Raw genomic sequence first — 27,022 nt, 5'->3', positions numbered from 1 at the left:
TCTAAGGACGCCAGAGAGTCCCCTTGATGGAGTGCAGTGACTACTGAGCAAACTGATTCCATTATGAACCTTTGCATTTTCACAAAAAATCTACAACTTGTGGCAGATAACATGGCTAGTGGACAATCCGCAATGGGTGGCAGATGACATGGCAAGCGGACAATTTGCAACATGTGGCAAGTGACAATCTGCAACTTGTGGCAGGTGATATGACAAGTGGACAATCAGCAATGGGTGGCAGGTGACGTGGCAAGTGGACAATTTGTAATGTGTGACAGGTGACTTGGCAAGTGAAAACCCGCAACACGTGGCATGTGACGTGGCAAGTGGACAATCTGCAATGTGTGGCAGGTGACAGTGGACAATCTGCAACGTGTGGCAAGTGACAATCTGCAACGTGTGACAGGTGACGTGGCAAGTGACAATCCGCAACACGTGGCAGGTGAAGTGGCAAGTGACAATCTGCAACGTGTGACAATATGCATCTGGTGGCAGGCGACGGTGGCAGGTGACACACTCCGGGCTCCCACTGATCTGCATTATGGTGAGCTGAACTATTTCATTTTCTATAACAATGTAAGAATAGAAATAATGTGTTTCAATCATCCTAACACCATAACACAAATGGCGCAGTGATGATTGAAGCGTCAACATCAGCCATTGCCCCCAAAAATGCCAGTGCCCCTCCCGAGACTAGACTCTGGATCCGCCCTTGGGTGAGGGTGAGGGAGGCATACAACATTTTGCTATGGGGCCCTGTGATTTCTAGTTACGCCCCTGCTTGAAGTACATCACGGGACACAGAGCACTATTCATAACTGTCTGGGTTATACGCTACCTTTAGGTGACTGGACACCGGCAACCAATAGCAAGAAGGTTCCTCCGCCATTCCCCCATACGGGAATTACCACCGTTTTGTAGCAAGCAATGAAGATCCCAGAAAAAAGGGGAGGGACCTCTGTGTCCCGTAATGTACTTCAAGAAAAGGATTTTACAGGTAAGCTGTATTAAAAATAAGTTTTTCTTTATCGTACATCACGGGACACAGAGCACTATTCTTAACTATCTGGGATGTCCTAAAGCAATGCACCAGAGGGGAGGGAGACACAGCTAATACAAGTCCCAACAAGCCCCCGACCTATAAGGCTGACTGCAACACGCTGTGGCCAAAGACAGTCTCCTTTTGAGATCTAACATCCACCTAACCCGGTGAACGTATGAACCGAAGAACAAGCAGCTGCTTTGCAAACCTGAGCCATAGACACTTTTTGGGCGCACTGCCCATGATGCACTAACCCCTCTAGTGGAATGTGCCTTTAAATCCCAAGGTGGAACCCTGCGCTACAACCCATACATCTGGATAATAGCCTGGCCAATACACCTCGAGATAGTTGAACTAGTAGCTGCCTGTCCTTTTTTAGGACCCTCTGGCAGAATAAGAAGGGAGTCAGTCTTCCGGAACAGAGCTGACATACTTAAGTAGACTCTGATAGCCCTCACCACATCAAGCGAGTGAAGTAACCTTTCTTCCCTAGACTTAGGGTTTAGAAAAATGGAAGTCAAAAAAAATTTCAGCCGGATCCTTGAATACTTGGGCGTTATCCACTGGACAGGTTAGACTCTTTTTCACTGAAGAAATGGTGGCATCACCATGGCACCAGGATGATCCCATTCTGCGTAAATTACCTGCTCCAATAATGGATGCACAGGGAATGCTTGGGAACCTTGCTGAGGCCGCAGGGATCCCAAAGTAGAACAGGAGAGTCCAGTCTCCTGAACTGGGGGTACTTTAAACCCAGCTCAAACCATCTCTGCCAAAGATTGGACAAACATTTTTTTGGGAATGGGAGGCTGAAAATGGTTCCTCTGAACCAGTGTCCCCTGTTGAGGAGTCCTCAGTCTCTCCTTCTTCCTGATCTTTTGTGACCACCTCCTCTAAATTCTCTGCCCACTCCGGCTCTGGATCCCCTGGACCCGCCTGGCTATAAGAGTCCTGATGCTCAAGTGATTCACCACTGGGGTCAGGCTCAGGAGAGGGAGATCTATTACGTTTCTTCTCTCCTTGTGTTACAGAGGCAATCATACCTGCTATTTTGTCCTCAAGGCCAGCTAAGGCAGATGCCAAATCATCCTTGGTAACATAAGCCGAGGCAGGAACATTGGTAGTGGCCACAATGCCTGAAAAATGCAATGGCTCAGCCAGGCGAGATGCCACAGGTCTTTCCGGGGAGACTGAGGCTACATCTACATGAGGTTGGTCTCCTAACTTTAAATGAGGTACTCTTAGCCCTCTATTTTCCTTGCTCCCTGTTCCTCATTTTCTGGAAGACATTGCTTACGAAATGAGGAAGACAGTACTCCCTCCAAGCCACCAGCTGTAAACCAGCATAAAGCAGCTATCACAGCCTGTAAAACTCTCCCCGCCAACTTGTTGCAACTATATCCAAAACCTCCATCCAATTACAACATCCCCACTGGGACATTATTGAAGAATTTGAAGAGCTTCAACAGCCATGACCATCACTTTCAAGATACTGGCAAAAAAAAAAAAACTGAGCTAATTCCCGTATTGGAGGGGTTATGTGGGAGGAACCTTCTTGTTATTGGTTGCCAGTGTCCAATCACCTAAAGGTAGCATATAACCCAGATAGTTCTGAATAGTGCTCTGTGTCCCGTGATGTACGATAAAGAAACTTCCCCTCCCCCCATTTTTGATAGAGTAAAGGTGGGTTATAACCCCTGTAGGTTTATTTTTTGCCATTGGTGTCATATTTCCTTTCACTTCCTGTAACATAGTCAAAACAGGAAGTGAAAAAACTACCTATAAAGTGTGTTGTCACCAGGGTTACCAGAACTAGCATCCCCGTTGGAAGATCAATATTAAAATTACTACATGGTTAGCTAGACTGATAATATAAATTGTATTTCTGATACCATGATATGTTGTGAAAGATAGTTATCATCTGAATTTCAAGGCCTTGCATACAAAATGGAAAAATAATCAGCACCCCCAAAATTGGAGAAAAAATTGTGATAGATTTGATAAAGACCTGTCAAATTGAAACCCGCTTATTGAAGATGTTGTGCTCATACACTGGCAATGCAAAGTTTTTCATATGAAGAATAAAGTTTTGGACCTAATCTGATGTGGTGATCACTTTTCCATCGCTTTGTGTGGGAGAATGCAGTCAGACTCTTGTGCTGGCAGCACATAGTACATTATTCCCTATACATATCCCCTATGTTCCGAAGAAATTAGCAGTGTAAAAAGGTAAAAAAGCCTCATATGTATTATTGTACAGTGCCTTGCAAAAGTATTCAGATTACTGTATAAATGACACTGGCAGGGAAGGGGTTAAACACTAGGGGCCGATCAAGGGGTTAAGTGTGTCCTAGGCAGTGATTCTAACGGGGGGGGGGGGTGGGCTCATTACAACATGACAGCGATCACTGCTCCCGATGACAGGGAGCAGTAGATCAGTGTCATCTTGCTAGGCAGAACAGGGAAATGCCTTGTTTACATTGGCATCTCCCCATTCTGCCTCTTCTAGTAGCAATCGTGGGCAAACATCGATTTTGTGGGACCCACGCATGCTATAGGCAGCAAATTTAAAGGGACGTACAGGAATGCCAATTTGCCTGCCTGTGCCATTCTGCCGACATATATGTGTGTGCAGCGGTCGGCAAGTGGTTAAAATTCCGCTAACAGATTTTTTAGAATAGAGTTTTACATTACAGTAATACCAATAATGTAGTAGTACAATGTAAATAAAGAGCAAAGCTGCACTCTAGAAATCATGCCCTGTAGTTTATTCGACCTGGCTAGCTTCAAAACACAGTCCCGGCCTTAAGCAACACCCTTCTGGCTTGTTTTGCTCTAAGTCCAACTGGGGTGATATGCATCAGCGGTGTGGCCTAGGGCACAAACTGTTTGTAAAACAACATACAATGTAGCTGGCTTCCAGACTGCAGCTTTGCTCTTTACTTGCTATTGAAGCTGAGCTGGTCAAATTCTTTAAAGTTTGCACCTGACGCACAAAAGGGCCAGGGAAGCAAAATCACAGGACTTGTGGTTCCGTTTCTCTTTGAACGTCCCCAACAATGTAGTGAAATATGTGTCATGAATACAAGATAGAAAAAAAAAAAAAGATAAAAACTCAGCAGGATAAGAAAAAAAAGGAGGAACATAGGGAAGGGGAAGAAGAAAATAAAAAAAATCTGAGTTAACAATGGGAGAATAAGGAGGGGAAAAGGGGAGGCAAAAAAACTGAGAGATGGAAAAGGGAGGAGGGGTCACAAGCACCCCCCATCCCAGCCACAGCATCCATTAACCAGTAAATCTCTGAGGTCTTGGGAATGTTGAAAAATCCTCCATGCGGTTCCGGTTAGAGCCGGTTCACACAGGGGCAACTCAGGATCCGACTTCAGGTCGCCCCTAGTCACGCTACATGTAAAAAACAATGTAAGTGAATGAGAGCCGTCTTCATGCACACTACTGAAGTCAGAAAAGGTTCCTGTACTACTTCTATGCGACTTCTAGGCGACTGGTACCCATTGATTTCAATGGAAGTTGCCTCCAAGTCAGATCTCCATCTATATTGAGGCGACAATCAGCTCCTGAGAGGGAACTCCACGCCAAATTTTAAATAAAAAAATGGCATGGGCTCCCCCTCCGGGAGCATACCAGGCCCTTAGGACTCATATGGATTTTAAGGGCAAGCCCACCTACGCCGAAAAAGCGGCGTGGGTGTCCCCCCAAAATCCATATCAGACCCTTATCCAAGCACGCAGCCTGGCCAGTCAGGAAAGGGGGTGGGGACGAGTGAGCATCCCCCCCTCCTGAACTGTACCAGGCCGCATGCCCTCAACATGGAGGATTGGTGCTTTGGGGAAGGGGGGGCGCCCTGCGGCCCCCCCTCCCCTAAGTACCTTATCCCCATGTTGATGAGGACAAGGGCCTCTTCCAGACAACCCTGCCCGTTGGTTGTCGGGGGTCTGCGGGCGGGGAGCTTATCGGAATCCGGGAGCCCCATATAATAAGGGGGCCCCCAGATCCCGGCCCCCCGCCCTATGTGAATGAGTAAGGGGTACATTGTACCCCTACCCATTCACCTGGGGGGAAAAAAAGTGTCAATAAAAACACAACACAGGTTTTTAAAGTAATTTATTAATCAGCTCCGGTGGTCTTCCGACGTCAGGGGTCTTCTTCCGACTTCTCCGCTCTGTTCGGCCTCTTCTCCTGGTGTCCGGTGTCGTCTCCCGGGCTCCTCCGCTGTCTTCTTGCAGCTCTTTTACTAGCGGAGGAGCCCGGTCTCCTTCGTCCTGCTTCCTTTTTCCCTCTTCTCTCTTCTTCCGATGTTGACAAGGCGCTCTCTTCCGCTGTAATGGCTTGTGCGACCTGTGCGGCGACTTATATAGGTATGGGGCGTGGTCACCGGGTGATGTCACAAGGTGACCCCACCCCTTTATGACGTCAAGTCCCGGGGCATGCTCGGACTGTGACATCATAAAGGGGCAGGGTCACCCTGTGACATCACCCGGTGACCACGCCCCATACGTATATAAGTCGCTGCACACGTCACACAAGCCATTACAGTGGAAGAGAGCGGCGTGTCAACATCGGAAGAAGAAATAAGAGAGAAGAGGGAAGAAGGACAGAGGAGGCCGGGCTCCGCTAGTAAAAGAGCTGCAAGAAGACAGTGGAGGAGCCCGGGAGATGACGCCGGAGAGCGGGAGAAGAGGCTGTACACCGGGAGAAGAGGCCCGCTGCTGATTCATAAATTACTTTAAAACCTGTTTTGTGTTTTTATTGACACTTTTTTCGTCCCCACCCCCTTTCCTGACCGGCCAGGCTGCGTGCTCAGATAAGGGTCTGGTATGGATTTTGGGGGGACCCCCACGCCGTTTTTTTGGCGTGGGGGGCTTCCCCTTAAAATCCATACCAGACCTAAGGGCCTGGAATGCTCCCGGAGGGGGAACCCATGCCGGTTTTTTATTTAAAATTTGGCGTGGAGTTCCCCCTTGAGAGCTCATTATTCTCTGATTGGCCACGGCCAAAGTCGCCTGCCCTGGGGCGACTTCAAGTCGTGTTGTAAATCTCCCCAAGTCGTGTTGAAGTCGCGCTGTTATTCATACTCAAGTCGTGTCCAAGTTGCCTCCAGAAGTCGCGCTGGAAGTCGTGTTGCCCCTGTGTGAACCGGCTCTAAAGGTATGTCTATTAACCACTTCCCTACCCGCCCATAGTAATATGAAGCCCGTAGATGGGATCTCCCATCTTGGGCGGGCGTCATATGACGTCCTCCCATTTCCAGCAGTCTAGGGGGCGCGTGCGCGCTGCCGGCAGCGTTGCTCAGGACCCGGTGCGCGTGCCCGGTGGCTGTGATGTCTGCCGGGCACCCGCGATTGCTCGGGAACACAACAGGACCATGGATCTGTGTGTGTAAACACACAGATCCATGTCCTGTCAGAGGAGAGGAGACCGATGGTGTGTTCCCAGTGCAGAGGAACACCGATTGGTCTCCTCCTCTTGTGAGTCCCCTCCCCCCACAGTTAGAATCACTCCCAGGGAACATAATTAACCCCTCCCTAGCCCCCTAGTGTTAACCCCTTCCCTGCCAGTCACATTTACTCAGAATCAGTGCAATTTTATAGCACCGATCGCTGTGTAAATGTGAATGGTCCCAAAAATGTGTCAAAAGTGTCCGTCACAATGTCGCAGTCACAAAAAAACACATAGGTGATTAAATACCACCAAAAGAAAGCTCTATTTGTGGGGAAAAAATTACGTCAATTTTGTTTGGGTGCAAACGTTGCACGACCGCGCAATTGTCAGTTAAAGCGAGAGAGTGCCGAATCGCAAAAAGTGCTCTGGTAAGGAAGGGGGTAAAATCTTCCGGGGCTGAAGTGATAAAAAATCTATTGTATTCTGCAGCAACTGGATGTTCAAGATGCATGGAAGAAATTCAGTAGTCCATTTAGCTAGGAAAGGTATCTGTGGTGATCAACAATATCTAGGAATGACTGCTCTCACAGCGGTAAGCAAGTTGCCTAAGCCCTTGTACACACGGTCGGAGATTCTGATGGAATGTGTCCTATCGGACCGTTTTGTCGGATATTCCGACTGTGTGTGGTCTCCATCGGACTGTTTCCGTCAGAATATCCGACGGACCAACTTTTCCAACTTGCCGGTAAAATTTTCCGACAAAATGCTCCAATCAGACATACTCCGATCATGTGTAGCCTACTCCGACGGACAAAGTGCTACGCATGCTCAGATCAAATTCCTAGACCAAAGCTATTGGCTACTAGCCTGAACGTAGTCCCGTAGTAACGAAATAACGTCATCATGTCCGACCGTGTGTACAAGGGCTAAGACATCTTTCGTATTATAGATTTGATTTCACTAGGGATAATTGACAATGTTATCATGGGAGAATTTGGTATCATAGTATCTGTCACCTATGCATAGATATGCAGGATGGGAGCCCAAAATTTTTGATGGGAATTCTCACCATATGTAGGTCATATTATCAACTGTTGCATTAGATCACCAACAGCTGTCAGTAACTGAGGAAGGGAACATTAAACATTTTTTGTCTGATATAATTATACACAACTGTTTGTTTTGTTTTTGCACATTGAAGTTGTTTCATATTTGCATACAATTTTATTAACACTGGCAATGTTTGATAATAAAACCTTTCACAGATTTTAAATTTACCTGAATAAATATTTTTGTAAATTATGCATTCAGATTACCAAGGTGCTCATGTTTTGCAAGAAAGTATTTTGCACAAGCATTTGTTAAAGCATATCTAAACCCAAAAATGTAATATATTGCAGCTCACTAGTCCTTGGATGTGATGGCTGCATTGGTTTTCTTTTTCCTTTAATTTTACCTGCCGATCCTGTCAGTTAGTCCCCATTAACACTTCTGCGACTTGTCATGCGACTTTGGACCCCAAAGTCACAAGACAAGTCACACCCCATGTTTCCCTATGAGTAGCGTTTGTATCTGCGTGACTTTAATGTAGTTCCTGTACTACAGGCATACCCCACTTTTAAGTACACAATGGGGTTTATTTACTAAAGTTGGAAAGTGCAGGCTCACTTTTGCATAGAAACCAATGATCTTCTAACCCCAGCTTGTTCAATTAAGCTTTGGTAATACCTAGACGCTCATTGGTTTCTATGCAGAAGTGAGCCTGATTTTGCACTTTCCAGCTTTAGTAAATAAACCCCATTGTGTACTTAAAAGTGGGCTATGCCTGTACTATGGTCTGACTTTCATGCAACTGAGGGCCATAGACTTTAATGTAAACCCTTAAAAGTCCCCTTGTGACTTCACTGATCCAGCATGCCCTCGGTCGATGTCGTCACAAGGGGCTGTCAGATGGCGGCGCAGATTCCGATAAGCCCCGTGCAACCACCGGCCAGTGTTGTGGGGAAGAGGTCCTTGTCCCCATTAACATGGGGACATGGTGTTTTGGGGGAATCCCCCAATGTTGAGGGTAAATGGCCAGGTATGGTTCAAGTGGGAGTGGGGGGTGCTTGCTCGCCTTTCCCTGACTACATAGTCATAGAAGGTATGGTTTTGGGGGGGGGGCCCATGCCGTTTTACTTTTTAATTTTGGCGTGGGGGGAATGCATACCAGGCCCTTCGGGTCTGGTATAAATTCTTAAGGGAAACCCCATGTCAACATTTTTTAAAAGGCAGCATGGGGCCCCCATTTTTTTCATTTATTTTTTATTGACGACATTCTCTTTTTTAAATTCAGCTGTCAGTGGGGAAACTCGCTGACAGCTGATGAGTCATCAGTTGTTAAGGAGCTGGCTTTCTGTCTCGTTGCTTAACAACCAGCTATTCCTTACACAAAATTTGAATCGGTCGATCAATTTTTTACCAATTCAAATTCGAATCGTTCTGAAAATTTACAACTCGTTAGAAAATAAAGAAACCAAACTAAACTAAACTCATTTTTCCATTCTGCACGTCTAACGACTTTGTAAAGCACAAACAAAATGATCACACTGGTCAAAGCCAAAGACGTAACAGTCCCAGTCATCTAAAGTCGCATCAAAGTCCCAGTGGAAATCACATGATTTTTAAGTCACACATGTGTGAATGGACTCTAACGCAAATAGTAATCTAGGGTGACAATGGTTGCTCTCTGTTAGGTATCTGTGGAGGAGCAGCTTATCACCCTAGGCTGCTTGTTCTTAATTTAAAATACAGAACACTATTCTCTCTTCTCTTGTCCACAACACAAGGGTGGGGGTGACCTGTAGTCCACAGAGGGAAGAGGGGCAGGGCCAATTGCACGGCTTTAGAATTCAGTGCAGCAGAATCAGGCCGCGTACACACGCGGGGACTGTTCGCTCAACTTTGTCCGCTGAACAGTGTTTCAGCGGACAGTCCGCTCGTGTGTGGGCTTTCAGCGGACAGTTTCAGCGGACAGTTTGACGAACAAAGTTTTTCGGAAATCCCGAAAAACTGTCCGCTGAAACTTTGTTTGAGCGGACAGTCCGCCCGTGTGTGGGCCAGTCCGCTGTACTTTCGAAATGAGCGGACTGTTCCCGCCCGGAGAAAAGTCTGCTCATTTCGAGCGCGTCTCCAGGTAGGCGTGGCCCGCGAAGGAGACGTCGCGGGCTCCGCCGCCTGGAATGGACTTAAAGGGGAACCCCAACGCCGAAAAAAATCGGCGTGGGGGTCCCCCCAAAGTCCACAACAGACCCTTGTCCGAGCACGCTACCCGGCCGGCCAGGAAAGGGGGGCGAGCGAGCGCGCCCCCCCCTCCTGAGCCGCACCAGGCCGCGTGCCCTCAACATGGGGGGTGCCTTGGGGAAGGGGGGGCCGCGCGCCCCCCCCACCCCAAAGCACCTTGTCCCCATGTTGATGAGGACAAGGGCCTCTTCCCGACAACCCTGGCCATTGGTTGTCGGGGTCTGCGGGCGGGGGGCTTATCGGAATCCAGGAGCCCCCTTTAATAAGGGGGCCCCCGGATACCGGCCCCCCACCCTATGTGAATGAGTATGGGGTACAATGTACCCCTACCCATTCACCTGTAAAATAAAAGTACCCAAAAAAAAAACACAACACACGAGATAAAATACTTTATTGCACAGCTCCGGGGGTCTTCCGTCTTCGGGGGTCTTCTCGCCGGACTCCTCCACTATCTTCTTGTAGCTCTTTTGCTAGCGGAGGAGTCCGGCTTTCTTCCTCCCCGCCGCCGGCCTCTTCTCCCGACTTCGGGGGTCTTGTCCCCCTCTTCGGTTCTTCTGCCGGGCCACCGCGCCTTCTTATAGCTCTTTTACAGGCGGTGACCCGGTCTTCTGTCGCCGCTGTCGTCGCCGCCGCCTTCCGTTCTTCTTCTTCTTCTTCATCTTCTTCTTCTTCTTCTCCAGGAGATGTTGAGACGTCGCTCTCTCCGGCCGGAATGGCAGAGCCGCGCTGCGCGGCCACTTATATAGTGACAATGGGGCGGTGTCACATGGTATATGTCACATGGGTTGGTCACATGGTGACCCCGCCCCCTTACGATGTCATAGTCCCCATGTGACATCAACCCATGTGACCAACCCATGTGACACCGCCCCATTGTCACTATATAAGTGGCCGCGCAGCGCGGCTCTGCCATTCCGGCCGGAGAGAGCGGCGTGTCAACATCTCCTGGAGGAGGAGAAGAAGAAGAAGAAGAAGAAGAAAAGAAGAAGAAGAAGAAGAAGAAGAAGAAGAAAAGAAGAAGAAAAGAAGAAGAAGAAGAAGAAGAAGAAGAAGAAGAAGAAGAAGAAGAAGAAGAAGAAAAGAAGAAGAAAAGAAGAAGAAGAAGAAGAAAAGAAGAAGAAAAGAAGAAGAAAAGAAAAAGAAGAAGAAGAAGAAGAAGAAAAGAAGAAGAAAAGAAGAAGAAAAGAAGAAGAAAAGAAGAGAAGAAGAAGAAGAAGAAGAAAAGAAGAAGAGAAGAAAAGAAGAAAAGAAGAAAAGAAGAAAAGAAGAAGAGAAGAAGAGAAGAAGAAGAAGAAAAGAAGAAGAAGAAGAAGGAAAAGAAGAAGAAGAAGAAGGAAAAGAAGAAGAAGAAGAAGAGAAGAAGAAGAAGGCGGCGACGACAGCGGCGACAGAAGACCGGGCCACCGCCTCTAAAAGAGCTATAAGAAGGCGCGGTGGCCCGGCAGAAGAACCGAAGAGGGGGACAAGATCCCCGAAGTCGGGAGAAGAGGCCGGCGGCGGGGAGGAAGAAAGCCGGACTCCTCCGCTAGCAAAAGAGCTACAAGAAGATAGCGGAGGAGTCCGGCGAGAAGACCCCCGAAGACGGAAGACCCCCGGAGCTGTGCAATAAAATATTTTATCTCGTGTGTTGTGTTTTTTTTGGGTACTTTTATTTTACAGGTGAATGGGTAGGGGTACATTGTACCCCATACTCATTCACATAGGGTGGGGGGCCGGTATCCGGGGCCCCCTTATTAAAGGGGGCTCCTGGATTCCGATAAGCCCCCCGCCCGCAGACCCCGACAACCAATGGCCAGGGTTGTCGGGAAGAGGCCCTTGTCCTCATCAACATGGGGACAAGGTGCTTTGGGGTGGTCGGGCCGCGCGGCCCCCCCTTCCCCAAGGCACCCCCCATGTTGAGGGCACGCGGCCTGGTACGGCTCAGGAGGGGGGGGGGGGCGCGCTCGCTCGCCCCCCTTTCCTGGCCGGCCGGGTAGCGTGCTCGGACAAGGGTCTGTTGTGGACTTTGGGGGGACCCCCACGCCAATTTTTTTCGGCGTTGGGGTTCCCCTTTAAGTCCAGTCTCCGTCGCGGGCCCCGCCTACCTTGACACGCGCTCGAAATGAGCGGACTGTTGCCTCGTGTGTGGGCGAGTCCGTTCATTTCAAAAGTTGCGCGGACTTAGTACGACGAACTTAGTTTGCCGTATTTGTCCGCTCAAAAAGTGCCGTGTGTGGGCGTGTTCGTTCATTCAAAAGTTTGAGCGGACTGTTTGACGAACTTAGTTTCGGCAGACAGTCCCCGCGTGTGTACGCGGCCTCAGAGTACATGAAGTTAAGACGATCATTGGTTTTCTGGCATTCATGAGTATGAAATTTTAAAGGTTTGAAACACAGGGAAACAAGTATTGAAAATATAAACAGGGTATTTTTTATTTTGCCCTGACACACACGCAGTTGTGAAACACATTTTTACCTGGCACAAGTCCTGTTTTGCTGACAAAAACTTCTTGTCAACATTTCTTTGCTGTCTTTGCCAGTGGGGAATACATTGGTAAAACTCTCCCATCAATTCTCTAATATCTTCATTCTTGCTCAGTGCATTGCGCACATTTTGAAGAATTCCTTCAGCTTTACTCACCTGCAGAGAAGAAGAAAGAGAAGTAATTAAAAATTCTCATTGAAGCAAACCAAAGCTATTTAACAACTTTCTTGTTTAAAATGAAGGAGATAAGCCCATGAAAAATGTATAGGCATTATGTGAATGTTGCCTGGTTTGCCAAAATCTCAGAAAACATCCTCAGCACAGCACTCTGGAAATAAACAAAACAGTGACCCCCCTGAGCTATGCACAAATATTAGGCTTTTCCAGGGGGCACAGACAAGCACACTCCTAGGAAAAGAATGTATGCAACTTTGTTTATTTCTGCTTACTAATATCAACTCTCATCTCCTGCTGACATCTTTACCCAGTCTTCCTTCCGGGTTCGCGGCCTCTGGCTACATGAGTGGCTGGAGGCGCAATGACGTCACTCCTACGCATGTGCTTGGGAGCTGCCATTTCCGGCACGGGCTATGAAGGGCCACCACTGTAAGCCGGACCTTCAGAGCGCATGCGCAGATGATGTCAGCGGCTGCATGCCCTCTGAATTTCTCCTAAACTGTGATTTAGGAGATATTCACAGTACCTACAGGTAAGCCTTAATTTTGGCTTACCTGTAGGTACAAGTGGTAGTACAGAATTTACAACCACTTTAAGGCTGGGTTCACACTGCTGCGGGGGGAGATCCGGATGTGATTCGCACCGCAAATCACATCCGATCTCCGTAGCGATGCGAGTTCAGCCATACAGATAGTATGGCTGAATTCGCATCGCTCCCGCAGCAAACTCGCACGGGACCCTTTTTTTGGTCCGCAACAGAATCGGATCGCATGGGGGTTCACACCATGCGATCCGATTCCTGTGCGAGACGGCAGATCGCACTGCGATATGCGGACGGATCTGGGGGTGTCATTAACATAACATTGACACTCCCAGCCGTCCGCATAGGGCAGTGTGAACTGCTGGCGGGAGTAATGCGATGCAGGAAAATGCCGCGGATTGGCGGCGTTCCCGCATCGCAGCGGTGTGAACCCGGCCTAAAGTGATATTAAAGTGGTTGTAAACACTTACAACACACTTTGACCTACAGGTAAGCCTAGATTAAGGCTTACCTGTAGGTCCAAGAAATATCTCCTAAACCTACATGGTTTAGGAGATATTTCCGGAAAGACAGGCACCGCCATCTATGGCGCATGCTCCGTAGACAGCAGCACACAGGCGCACTGAGCGCGGCATCGTCAACGACGAAGATGCCATGCGTGTCGGCTCCCGTGCACATGCGCGGGAGTGACAACATCGCGGCTTCGCTGAATGACAGCGGCGGAGCAGCGAGACCCCACCGAGAAGATGGATGCGCCAGACTACAGGGGACAGCGGTAACTTCGCTGGCTCCTGTGTCAGGTAAGTGACACGTAATGGACTACTATGCGATGCATAGTAGTCCATTATGCTTTGCCTTTGCAGGGAATGAAAGAGGAAGTAAACTCATCAGGGTTTACTTCCTCTTTAATGTCTCAGTTTTTTTCATTTGAAAATAACAAACATGGTATTACTTAACTGCGCTTTGCAGTGGTTTTGCACAGAGCAGTCCAGTTCCTCATTTCTCAGGCCCCTCCCCCTGCCAAGTGTCCCCACAGCAAGCAGCTTGCTATGGGGGCACCAGAGCCAAGCCCCTGCTCTGTGTCTAGTCAGATATGGAGCTGTTCGGCCCTGCCTCACCCTCTCTCTTTCTCTCTCTAATCATTTGTTCAGTGACTCTGACAGCAGCAGGAGCCAATGGTACCGCGCTGCTGCCTAAGCCAATAAAGAGGGAGAGTCCCGAGACTCTCCTGCAACTTCGCTGGATCAAAATGGGCTCAGGTAAGTAGTGGGGGCGTGAAGGAGGCTGCTGCACACAGAAGGATTATTCTCTTAACCACTTGCCGACCGCCGCACGCCGATGTACATCGGCAGAATGGCACGGGCAGGCATAAGGGCTTACATGTACGTCCTTGCCTGCCCGCCCGGTGCCTGCGGCGGTCGGTATTCGTTCGGGAGCGATCCCGGACGAGGGGACGGCCATTCATTCATGGCCACCCCCTCGCGATCGCTCCCGGCGCATGAAAATGTCCGGTGACATCACTTCCTCTCCTGTAATGTAAACACAGGAGAGGAAGTGATGTATTCTCTCCTCCGTGTCGGTAGTTTTCGTTCCGGCACCGAGGAGAGAGGTTCGGTGAGTTGCACCAACACACCCCACATACAGTAGAACATGCCAGGCACACTCACCCCCCCCCTTTACCCCCCGATCACCCCTGCCCCCCCAGTCACAGTGACACCAATTGCTTTTTTTTTTTTTTTTTTTGCATTGGTGTCATTTGTGACTGTAGTAACTGTTAGGGCAGTTAGGGTTAGCCCCCTTTAGTTCTAATGTGCCCCCCTAACCCCCCCAATAAAGGTTTAACCCCGTGATCACCCCCCGTTGCCAGTGTCACTAAGGCTGGGTTCACATTGCAGCGGTTTATGAGAACGAATGTGATTCGCACCGCACTGCAGTGCAAATCACATCCGATCTCTGTGCGATTCGAGTTCAGCCATACAGATAGTATGGCTGAATTCGTGTCGCACCCGCCGCACCCGCCGCAAACTCGCACGGGACCCTTTTTTTGGTCCGCAGCAGAATCGGATCGCATGGGTGTTCACACCATGCGATCCGAGTTTGCAGATCGCACTGCGATATGCGAACTGATCTGGGGGTGTCATTAACATTTCACTGACACTCCCAGCAGTCCGCATAGGGCAGTGTGAACTGCCGCCGGGAGGCATGTAATGCGGGAACCCGCCGCGGATTCGTGGCGTTCCCGCATCGCTCCAGTGTGAACCCAGCCTAATAAGCGATCGTTTTTCTGATCACTGTATTAGTGTCACAGGTGACGCTAGTTAGGCAGGTAGGTATTTAGGTTCGCCGCAGCTTTTTATAGCGCCAGGGACCCCCATATACTACCGCATAAAGCCCCCTGATTGCCCCCTAGTTAACCCTTTCACCAGTGATCACCATATAACTGTTACAGGTGACGCTGGTTGGTTAGTTATTTTTTTTATAGTTTCAGGGCACCCGCCATTTATTACCTAGTCTCACTAGTGTACCCCTAAATTTAGGGGTGTCTACTTTCCAAAATGGGGTCATTTGGGGGGGGGTTTGTGCCATCTTGGCATTTTATGGCCTTCAAAACTGTAACGCCCTTAGAAAGCCTGAAGGCGGTGCTTGGTTTTCGGGGCCCCGTACGCGGCTAGGCTCCCAAAAAGTCCCACATATGTGGTATCCACGTACTCAGGAGAAGCAGCAGAATTTATTTTGGGGTGTCATTTCACATATGCCCATGGCATGCGTGAGCAATATATCATTTAGTGACAACTTTGTGAAAAAAAAAAAAAAAAAAAAGTTTGTAATTTTCCCGCAACTTGTGGCAAAATATAAAATATTCCATGGACTCAACATGCCTCTCAGCAAATAGCTTGGGGTGTCTACTTTCTAAAATGGGGTCATTTGTGGGGGTTTTGTGCCATCTTGGCATTTTATGGCCTTCAAAACTGTAATAGGTAGTGAGGAGTGAAGTCAAATATTTACGCCCTTAGAAAACCTGAAGGCGGTTCTTGGCTTTCGGGGCCCCGTACGCGGCTAGGCTCCCAAAAAGTCCCACATATGTGGTATCCCCGTACTCAGGAGAAGCAGCAGAATTTATTTTGGGGTGTCATTTCACATATGCCCATAGCATGTGTGAGCAATATATCATTTAGTGACAACTTTGTGTAAAAAAAAAAAAAAATTTTTTTTTGTCATTATTCAATTGCTTGAGGCAAAAAAATAAAATATTCAATGGGCTCAACATGCCACTTATCAATTTCCTTAGGGTGTCTACTTTCCAAAATGGGGTCATTTGGGGGGGTTTTGTACTGCCCTGCCATTTTAGCACCTCAAGAAATGAGATAGGCAGTCGTAAACTAAAAGCTGCGTAATTTCCAGAAAACGTACCTTAGTTTGTAGATGTGACAACTTTTGCGCAAACCAATAAATATACAATTATTGACTTTTTTTTTACCAAAGACATGTGGCTGAATACATTTTGGCCTAAATGTATGACTAAAATTGAGTTTATTGGATTTTTCTAATAACAAAAAGTAGAAAATATAATTTTTTTTCAAAATTTGCGGTCTTTTTACGTTTATATCGCAAAAAATAAAAATCGCAGAGGCAATCAAATACCATCAAAAGAAAGCTCTATTTGTGGGAAGAAAAGGACGCAAATTTTGTTTGGGTACAACATTGCATGACCGCGCAATTACCAGTTAAAGCAGCGCAGTGCCAAATTGTAAAAAGACCTCTGGTCATTTACCAGCAAAATGGTCCGGTCTGAAGGTGGTTAATACACAGAATGCATTAAGATAAAAAAAAAAAACTCTTGACTTTACAACCACTTTTAGGGCATCTAAGCCCAGAAACAAAAATGTTATACAATACAGATTACTAGCTATGTACACACGACCGGCAGACTAGGGCCGACCAACTTTCAGTTCCAATGGGCTTTCCGAATGAACGGACTTGGCCACACATAATCACATCAAAGTCCGACGGATTCGAATGTTATGACGTACGACCGGACTAGGATAAGGAAATTCATAGCCAGTAGCCAACAGCTGCCCTAGCGTCCGTTTTCATCCGTCGGACTAGCCTACAGACGAGCGGATTTTCTCCATAGGAACTGGGTATGGCGGAGTTCCGGCGGAAAATTTTGAAACATGTTCTATTCCTAAAGTCCATCATATTTTTGGACCATAAACATCCGATGGAGCCAACACGGACCTGCTGTCAAAGTCCAGTCCAGTCGTGTGTACGCGACATAAGCGGTTATTGTTGCATTTCTTTTATTTCCGCCAGGTGATTCTGGCAGTAGCTTCAAATACAAGCCAAAGTCGGTAAACAGCGAAACAGGAATGCAAGAATACCAAAACCTTGGGCAAGGGTAGAAACCTATTGTTCAGGCAATAGGTGTTGGCCTCAGCACAGCTAAATCTTGAGATTGAATGACAGGCTGGGTGGGGACCAGCTGTGTAGCTGCTATATATCAATCAGCAAGTGGAATCCGGTCACACCTAAGGCCCCTTTTACATGGGAAGGATCCATGATGATCCACCCCGTGAACATCCGCTTGCTCAGCGGGGATTGCTCCATTGATCCCTGCTGAGCCGGCAGATGACAGGGCGGTCCCTGCCCACTGTGCAGGGACTGCCCTGTCAGATCTCCGCTCTCCTCTATGGGAGATCGGATGAACACGGACCATCTGTCCGTGTTCATCCGATCCGCTCTGCAGACGGATAGAAAAACAGGATTTTTCTCTGTCTGCAGAATCGGACTATAGCGGAAACGGATGATATGGGGTGACACCCGCTATCCCATAGGGATACATGTATGTCTGTATTTCATCCGAAAACGGATGGATGAAATACGCACATACGGTCCGCAAGTGTGAAAGGGGCCTAAGGCACCATGAACACTAGAAAAGTAAAAAATACTGGAGGAAAAAAGCCGATAAGTGTTTTTGTGCGGCTTGCAGTAGCATTCAGAAGCTTTTAGGAGTCTTTAGAAGCTTTAAAGTTTTATTAGCATTTTTACAGTACATTAAGAAAAAAAATCAGTTAGGAGCGGGTTAGTAGTGTTTAGAAGTGTTTGGCGTAATTTTCTGCAGAGAAAACGCTCCCAAAAAAACCTCTACAAAAACATATTTTTTCTGCTTCTGAACTTTTGAAGCCTGAAAAATGTTTTCAGGAAATAGTGTGCATGGTCACATAGGATAACACTATTAGCTTCTAGGAGCAACAAAGAAAAATGCTCATATTAGCTTCTAGGAGCTCACAAAAATGCTAGTGTGCATGGAGCCTAAATCTCCCAGTCCTGTGGGTCAAAGCAGGCTGTAGTCACACATGGTAAGAGATTACACAGATGATCTGTGACAGCAAACCCCTTCATCCCCCTTTTCTGCAAAGCAGCCTAGAATCAATAACAGGTACAAAGTTATAACCTTTCTTAATAGTCCACCAGGACAGGAGTAAGAGGAGGAGGCTTCTGGGAATAACAGTTCAGGATCACAAGTTTCAGGTTGAATACATGGATTAAATTAGTGATCCAAAGATTGGGACCAGTCAAATTTACAAGTCACATAGTTAATTTAAATCAAACAGATTGGCAACCAAAGACATACATGTTTAGTAGACAGCCATACCCAGCCACAAATTTAAGGATGGGAATCCTCTTTTTATTAGCCCACCTCTTTTAACCACTTCAATACTGGGCACTTAAACACCTTCCTGCCCAGACCAATTTTGAGCTTTCAGAGCTGTTGAATGACAATTGCGCGGTCATGCTACACTGTGCCCAAATGAAATTTTTATCATTTTTTTCCCACAAATAGAACTTTCTTTTGGTGGTATTTGATCACCTCTACAGTTTTAATTTTTTGCTAAACAAATAAAAAAAATTGAAAAAAATATGTTTTTTTTGTTTCAGTTTCAAAACTTTGTAAATAAGTACGTTTTCTCCTTCACTGATGGGCACTAAAGGGGCTGCACTGACGGGCACTGATAAGGCGGAAACTGATGAGCTGGCACCAATGAAGTGGCACTGATGAGGTGGCATTGATGGGCACTGATATGTGGCACTGATAGGTGGCACTGATGGGCGACACGGATGGACACTGATAGGTGGCACAAATTGGCACTGATAGCTGGCATGGATTGGCATGGATAGGAGGCACAGATGGGCATGGATAGGCAGCACGGATGGGCATGGATGGGCACTGATAGTTGGCATGGATGGGCACTGATAAGCGACATTGTATTGCATTGTTTTCTACTGATGTATGCCAATCTGTGCCAAACAATAATACATGCCAATCAATGATGCCCATTGTAGGCACTGATTGGCATCCATTGTGGGCACTGACTGGCATCCCTGGTGGTCTAGGGTGGCATACCTGGTGCTGGGCATCCCTGGTGGTCTAGTGTGGGCATCCTCGGGGGGGGGGGCTGTGCTGATAATCGATCAGCACAGACCCCCCCTGTCAGAGGAGCAGCCGATCGGCTCTCCTCTACTCGCTTCTGACAGACGTGAGTGAGGAAAGGAAAAGCCGATCACCGGCTCTTCCTATTTACACTGTGATCAGCCGTGATTGGACACGGCTGATCACGTGGTAAAGAGTCTCCGCCGGAGACTCTTTACCGAGATCGTAGTTGTGGGGTGTCAGACTGAAACCCCGCAAACAACGATCGCCGGGATGCCCGCCCCCGGGGGCGCACAGCGGCTCAATATCCTGAGGACGTCCTATGACGTCCGGTTAGGATTTTTAAACCACTTTGCAGCTGTCATTTGCCTATTGGCGGGCAGCAAGTGGTTAAAGAAACGACCTAAGAAAATTCCTTTGAGCCTCCTCCTACACTGTTGAAAGTTGTCTCTAATTGCTGCAGTGGCAGAGTCCTCAGAACTAAAAGAATCAGGAGGTGACACATTGTGATGACACTTGTAAATCAAGAAAAAAAAAAAACTTGCCAACGTGATGTTGTAGGCAACCTCTGCTCAGGAAAACAGTTCCGTCCAATTTTCTGACTTGACTGATGTGTTCAGTCTGACCACTGGACCATTGATAGCAGGCTAATGCCCCATACACATGAGCAGAATTTCCATCAGAAAAAGTGATGGGAGCTTTCGATCAGATATTCAGACAGTGTGTATGGTCCATTCAACTTTTTCTGTCTGAATTTTCGCTAGCAAAAGATAGGAACTTTTTCTGACAGAAAAATGCTCTCAATCTTAAATTCCGTTAGTCTAATGCAATTCCGACGTCGGCTGGTCGTAGTGTTGTATATCACTGCGTTCTTGACGGAAATTCCGCTCATGTGTACAGGGCATTAGGAGATGACATAGAGCTTGTTTGAACGACAGAGGAAGAATACTTCCTGAAAGAAGATTTTTGCCCACTCCAGAGCTAAGGAAAGTACCTCAGAAGAATAAAATGTGGCATTGATCCACCACAAAAAGGAACATCATGCAGGCATTGGAGGGGTGTGGGCCACAAGAAAATCCACGTGGGTCTAAGGACATGTTGGCATAGGTAAAGGAAGAATCAGATCACCAGGAAGCTCTTTAGGGACCTTGTTTTGGGCATACATAGAGGAAGCTGCAAAAAAGTCACTAAAATGATGTTCCAATGTCTTGTGAAGACCTTGTCTCCCAACAAGCTTAGATATTATGGTGTCCCTTAGCAGGGGATGCAAGCTCACACAGGGTGCAGAGTCTAAGTACCAGTCAGGCTTCACCAGAGCACCCTATATTGGATATGGCTGGGAACCCTAGTGACCCTTGGTTATCTTTGCTGAAAATTGGCAAAAGATTGACCCACCAAAAAGGGTGCAGGAACAGAGGCACTACAGTAGAGAGACAATCCAGGCAGACATCAAGGCTGATGATTAGGAGGGAGTTATCAGGTTCAAGCAGAAGTTGAGGCTAGCGGCAGCAGAGGGTAATTAGGCAGCCCATGCAGGCAAAAAATTGAAAGCAGACAGGGCAGAAGACGGGAGAGTAGCCAGTAAACCAGGTCAGCAGCAATCAGATAATAGCAGGTTTCTTGGTTATTATGACTCTCAGGTAGCTGGTAAGAAGCTACAGCACCAGCCTGTTCAACCACCTCCCTACCGGCCACTGTATACATGCATCCTGGTAGGGAAGTGGTTATACTGAGATCATGGTTGAGGCTACAACCATGATCCCAGTATAATTTTTTTTTTTACAGCCGGCAATTCTTTCATGTATAAGTAATCCCTAGCAGCTGGGCAGCCACTAGAATACTTTTACAGGTGGTAGAATGGGGTCCCACCGTCATTACCAGACTCTCCCGAGCGATCGGGATCCATGTCAGGCCTCACAGGTCAGAGAGAGCTTTAACAAGGCTGGAAACAAGCAAAGGCCAACAAAGCAGATCATAGCTTTAACATTAGAGGTGTGCCCCCAAGCTAGGATATGTGGGCAGATTTAAGCTGCCTTTCAGGAGGAATCCTCATTAGGCGTACTGGATTTGCAAGAACAATTCAGGTTCAGTGTCCCTAGAGTTGAAGGAATGGGACAGGGCATGTGCTTTAGTGTTCTATGACAGAGGACATAAGGTGAGGAGAAAGCCAAACCAGTAGGCAGTTTGGAGGTTCTTGTGCATCAGCGTATATAGTAATATAAAAGAAAGCCCATTCAAAAAGGTGGCACCACTGCTCAAGGGCAAGTTTTATAGCCAAAAGCTCACAATCCTCTATACAGTAGTTCTTCTCTGGAGACAAGAACTTTCTAGAAAAGAAGCCACAGGTACAGAACTTGCCCAAGTTGTTCATCTGTCAAAGGACAGTGCCAACCCCCAAAGAGAAGGTATCCACCTCAAAGAAGGCATCAAGCCTATCTGGGTCTGAACAGAATAATACGGGGGGGGGGGGGGGAGAGGTGAAGGCTTGGTTTAGGTGATCAAAAGGTAGAGAGAGCCTCATCTAACCAGTGTTTTCATTTGGTTCTCTTCTTGGTGAGAGTAGTGATGGGCATCACAGTGAAGGAATCATTTTTAGAAAGTTATTATTGAAAATCCAAGAAAACCATGGATTACTTTCAATTTTTGTGGCAACAGTCTTTTCAAGACTACAGAAACATTCTCTGGGTTTTTACGCAGACCCTGATCGAAGACTGCAGTGCTTTGAAAAAATATTCACACCCTTTCAAATTTTCCATATTTTGTCATGTCACAACCAAAAACGTAAAATGTATTTTATTGGGATTTTATGTGTTAGACCAACACAAAGTGGCACGTAATTGTGAGGTGGAAGGAAAATGATAAATAGTTTTCAAAAATGTTTACAAATAAACATGTAAAAAGTGTGGCGGGCATTTGTATTCAGCCCCCAATACTTTGTAGAACCACCTTTCACTGCAATTACAGCTGCAAGTCTTTTTGGGGATGTCTCTACAAGCTTTGCATAGCTATAGAGTGACATTTTTACCAATTCTTCTTTGCAAAATAGCTCAAGCTCTGTCAGATTGGATGGAGAGCATTTGTGAACAGCAATTTTCAATGTACACACCCCTGATGACGTCAGTTGTGAAGAAAAATGTAGGGCAGAGAGTCTACATACGTACCGTGGCCACGCCTGCCTTGCTGTGTCCACAAGCTGTTTTATGGTTCCTTGCTGCATTTTATTGATCCTACATGCCTGATTAATTCAGAGGCATTGTGAGTACCTCCAACCCTTTGTTTTAATAAAGTGTTCCTCGCGGACTTATGCTATGTGGATGCTTTATTGCATATCTATGATGGGAGATGCATTTTTGTACATCCCCTGAGCTATTTGAAACTGTCTAATCATTTATCCTTGTGGTTGGATGACACGAGCTGTCTTATTTATCCCATGAATAAGTCCTATGACGAAACATGTCGGGGCGTGGCTATCTGGCAACTATTATTGATTGATTCAACACTGCAAACAAGGCGGAAGTGTGTGTGTTTGTAACACGAGGAACAGGACTGGAGAGAGAGTGTCATTGGGAACCTGGCTGTAGGGTACCATACAGCAGAAGGAGGGGTGAGAGATATCACTGACACTGCTAACTTTGACCAGTATCCACTGTGACCACCAATGCCTTAGAGTGAAGTTTTGCTGTTGTGAAGGATTGCAGTGACTTTGAAGTGATTGTTCCAAGTTTTACACATGTGAGTGCATTACTGAGTGGCTTTTAAAGTGTGCTATTAAAGATATTTTATAGTGTTACACTATGGGAGGCCTCTTTTTTTCTCTTTGAGGAACTTTGGGAGATAATCTTACTGGAATCTGAAAAGGGGAAAACATATTTGCTGAATGCTGTATGCCGAACATCTACGATCCTCAATTGAGTGATTTAAAACGCCTGTTGAGCCTGGTGCGAGAGTGCCAGGCGTTATAGTTGGTGAGTGCTCCATCTAAAGGGGGGGTCACTGTTGGTGTGGTGAAGGTTTTCATCGTTTTGGGGACACTGATAAGAAACCACACAGGAGAAGGACTTGTTGATCTTCTATATATCACTATTAGTCCCTTTTTTTTGGACACTTTTTTTGAGGACTTGCTTTTATGTTTGTTTTTTTGTTTTACAACACATATTAAGTTGTGGCTTACACATTTGCATTTTGCTGTTTAATGTACTGTGTTTCTCACTAGCATTTCAAAGGAAGGGATATATATATATATATATATATATATATATATATATATATATGCATTTGGATTTGATACATAATTTTTTTTTGTATATATATTCATTGGGTGAATTAGAGTGACCTGATATTTAATTTGTATATATATTTGTATATATATTTGCACACATATATTTTTAGTTAAGTAGAATAAGGGCTAGATAGCCCCTTCTATATACTAAAAGTATACACTTTTGTAAGGGTATATAGGGGGGCTTTATATATTTACTTAGCGCCACAAGGTAATATTGATTTGACAAAGTGAAGTCGTCAGGCTATATTTACTTTTCGAATCACATCCGATCTCTGTGCGATTCGAGTTCAGCCATACAGATAGTATGGCTGAATTCGTGTCGCACCCGCCGCAAATTCGCACGGGACCCTTTTTTTGGCCCGCAGCAGAATCGGATCGCATGGGTGTTCACACCATGCGATCCGAGCTTGCAGATCGCACTGCGATATGCGAACTGATCTGGGGGTGTCATTAACATTTCACTGACACTCCCAGCAGTTCGCATAGGGCAGTGTGAACTGCCGCCGGGAGGCATGCGATGCGGGAACCCGCCGCGGATTCGTGGCGTTCCCGCATCGCTCCAGTGTGAACGCAGCCTAATAAGCGATCATTTTTCTGATCGCTGTATTAGTGTCACAGGTGACGCTAGTTAGGCAGGTAGCTATTTAGGTTCGCCGCAGCTTTTTATAGCGCCAGGGACCCCCATATACTACCGCATAAAGCCCCCTGATTTCCCCCTAGTTAACCCTTTCACCAGTGATCACCATATAACTGTTACAGGTGACGCTGGTTGGTTAGTTATTTTTTTATAGTTTCAGGGCACCCGCCATTTATTACCTAATAAAGGTTTAACCCCCTGATCACCCGGCGGGTGTCATTTGTGACTGTAATAACTGTTAGGGCAGTTAGGGTTAGCCCCCTTTAGTTCTAAGGTACCCCCCTAACCCCCCCAATAAAGGTTTAACCCCGTGATCACCCCCCGTCGCCAGTGTCACTAAGGCTGGGTTCACATTGCAGCGGTTTATGAGAACGGATGTGATTCGCACCGCACTGCAGTGCAAATCACATCCGATCTCTGTGCGATTCGAGTTCAGCCATACAGATAGTATGGCTGAATTCGTGTCGCACCCGCCGCACACTCGCACGGGACCCTTTTTTTGGTCCGCAGCAGAATCTGATCGCATGGGTGTTCACACCATGCGATCCGAGTTTGCAGATCGCACTGCGATATGCGAACTGATCTGGGGGTGTCATTAACATTTCACTGACACTCCCAGCAGTTCGCATAGGGCAGTGTGAACTGCCGCCGGGAGGCATGTGATGCGGGAACCCGCCGCGCATTCGTGGCGTTCCCACATCGCTCCAGTGTGAACGCAGCCTAATAAGCGATCGTTTTTCTGATCACTGTATTAGTGTCACAGGTGACGCTAGTTAGGCAGGTAGCTATTTAGGTTCGCGCAGCTTTTTATAGCGCCAGGGACCCCCATATACTAACGCATAAAGCCCCCTGATTGCCCCCTAGTTAACCCTTTCACCAGTGATCACCATATAACTGTTACAGGTGACGCTGGTTGGTTAGTTATTTTTTTTATAGTTTCAGGGCACCCGCCATTTATTACCTAGTCTCACTAGTGTACCCCTAAATTTAGGGGTGTCTACTTTCCAAAATTGGGTCATTTGGGGGGGGGGTTTGTGCCATCTTGGCATTTTATGGCCTTCAAAACTGTAACGCCCTTAGAAAGCCTGAAGAAAGCCTGAAGGCGGTGCTTGGTTTTCGGGGCCCCGTACGCGGCTAGGCTCCCAAAAAGTCCCACATATGTGGTATCCCCGTACTCAGGAGAAGCAGCAGAAAAAAAAAAAAGTTTGTAATTTTCCCGCAACTTGTGGCAAAATATAAAATATTCCATGGACTCAACATGCCTCTCAGCAAATAGCTTGGGGTGTCTACTTTTTAAAATGGGGTCATTTGTGGGGGTTTTGTGCCATCTTGGCATTTTATGGCCTTCAAAACTGTAATAGGTAGTGAGGAGTGAAGTCAAATATTTACGCCCTTAGAAAACCTGAAGGCGGTTCTTGGCTTTCGGGGCCCCGTACGCGGCTAGGCTCCCAAAAAGTCCCACATATGTGGTATCCCCGTACTCAGGAGAAGCAGCAGAATTTATTTTGGGGTGTCATTTCACATATGCCCATAGCATGTGTGAGCAATATACCATTTAGTGACAACTTTGTGAAAAAAAAATAAAAAAAAATTAAAGTTTGTAATTTTCCCGCAACTTGTGGCAAAATATAAAATATTCCATGGACTCAAAATGCCTCTCAGCAAATAGCTTGGGGTGTCTATTTTCTAAAATGGGGTCATTTGTGGGGGTTTTGTGCCATCTAGGCATTTTATGGCCTTCAAAACTGTAATAGGTAGTGAGAAGTGAAATCAAAAATTTACGCCCTTAAAAAGCCTGAAGGCGGTGCTTGGTTTTCGGGGCCCCGTACGCGGCTAGGCTCCCAAAAAGTCCCACATATGTGGTATCCCCGTACTCAGGAGAAGCAGCAGAATTTATTTTGCGGTGTCATTTCACATATGCCCATAGCATGTGTGAGCAATATATCATTTAGTGACAACTTTGTGTAAAAAAAAAAAAAAATATTTTTTTTTGTCATTATTCAATCGCTTGAGGCAAAAAAATAAAATATTCAATGGGCTCAATATGCCACTTATCAATTTCCTTAGGGTGTCTACTTTCCAAAATGGGGTCATTTGGGGGGGTTTTGTACTGCCCTGCCATTTTAGCACCTCAAGAAATTAGATAGGCAGTCGTAAACTAAAAGCTGCGTAAATTCCAGAAAACGTACCTTAGTTTGTAGATGTGACAACTTTTGCGCAAACCAATAAATATACAATTATTGACTTTTTTTTTACCAAAGATATGTGGCTGAATACATTTTGGCCTAAATGTATGACTAAAATTGAGTTTATTGGATTTTTCTAATAACAAAAAGTAGAAAATATCATTTTTTTTTCAAAATTTGCGGTCTTTTTACGTTTATATCGCAAAAAATAAAAATCGCAGAGGCAATCAAATACCATCAAAAGAAAGCTCTATTTGTGGGAAGAAAAGGACGCAAATTTTGTTTGGGTACAACATTGCATGACCGCGCAATTACCAGTTAAAGCAGCGCAGTGCCAAATTGTAAAAAGACCTCTGGTCATTTACCAGCAAAATGGTCCGGTCTGAAGGTGGTTAAATAATACATTCAGCACATGGTGGGGAGCATTTGGTAGTTTATCACAGTACAGCTGTATCAGACCTAGAGTAGCCAAGGCCCTAACACTTACTGGGTTCTTTGGTTCTCCCGCTCGGTACCACCTTTTATAGTAATGCGGCACATGGGGTGGTCCCTCCTAGGCCGACCCCGAGGGGTCTTCGT

General features: G+C 46.5%; 1 protein-coding gene across 8 annotated transcripts in view; it reads right to left on the bottom strand.

Annotated features, from left to right (window-relative positions):
- Nucleotides 1-27,022, bottom strand: part of PARP4 (poly(ADP-ribose) polymerase family member 4) — a 716,724-nt gene that overhangs the window by 534,467 nt on the left and 155,235 nt on the right. For all 8 annotated transcript variants that reach the window (XM_077483981.1, XM_077483982.1, XM_077483983.1 and 5 more), the window contains exon 9: nucleotides 12,179-12,343. In XM_077483981.1, coding sequence (XP_077340107.1) covers nucleotides 12,179-12,343 — 165 coding nt within the window. The remainder of the gene's footprint in view (nucleotides 1-12,178; nucleotides 12,344-27,022) is intronic.

The sequence above is a fragment of the Lithobates pipiens genome, unplaced genomic scaffold (genome assembly GCF_037356315.1).
Source record: "Lithobates pipiens isolate NorthernLeopardFrog02 unplaced genomic scaffold, aLitPip1_a1.2 Scaffold_16, whole genome shotgun sequence".
In the NCBI taxonomy this organism is placed as follows: Eukaryota; Metazoa; Chordata; class Amphibia; order Anura; family Ranidae; genus Lithobates; species Lithobates pipiens.
This window is presented reverse-complemented; position numbering and strand designations above follow the sequence as displayed.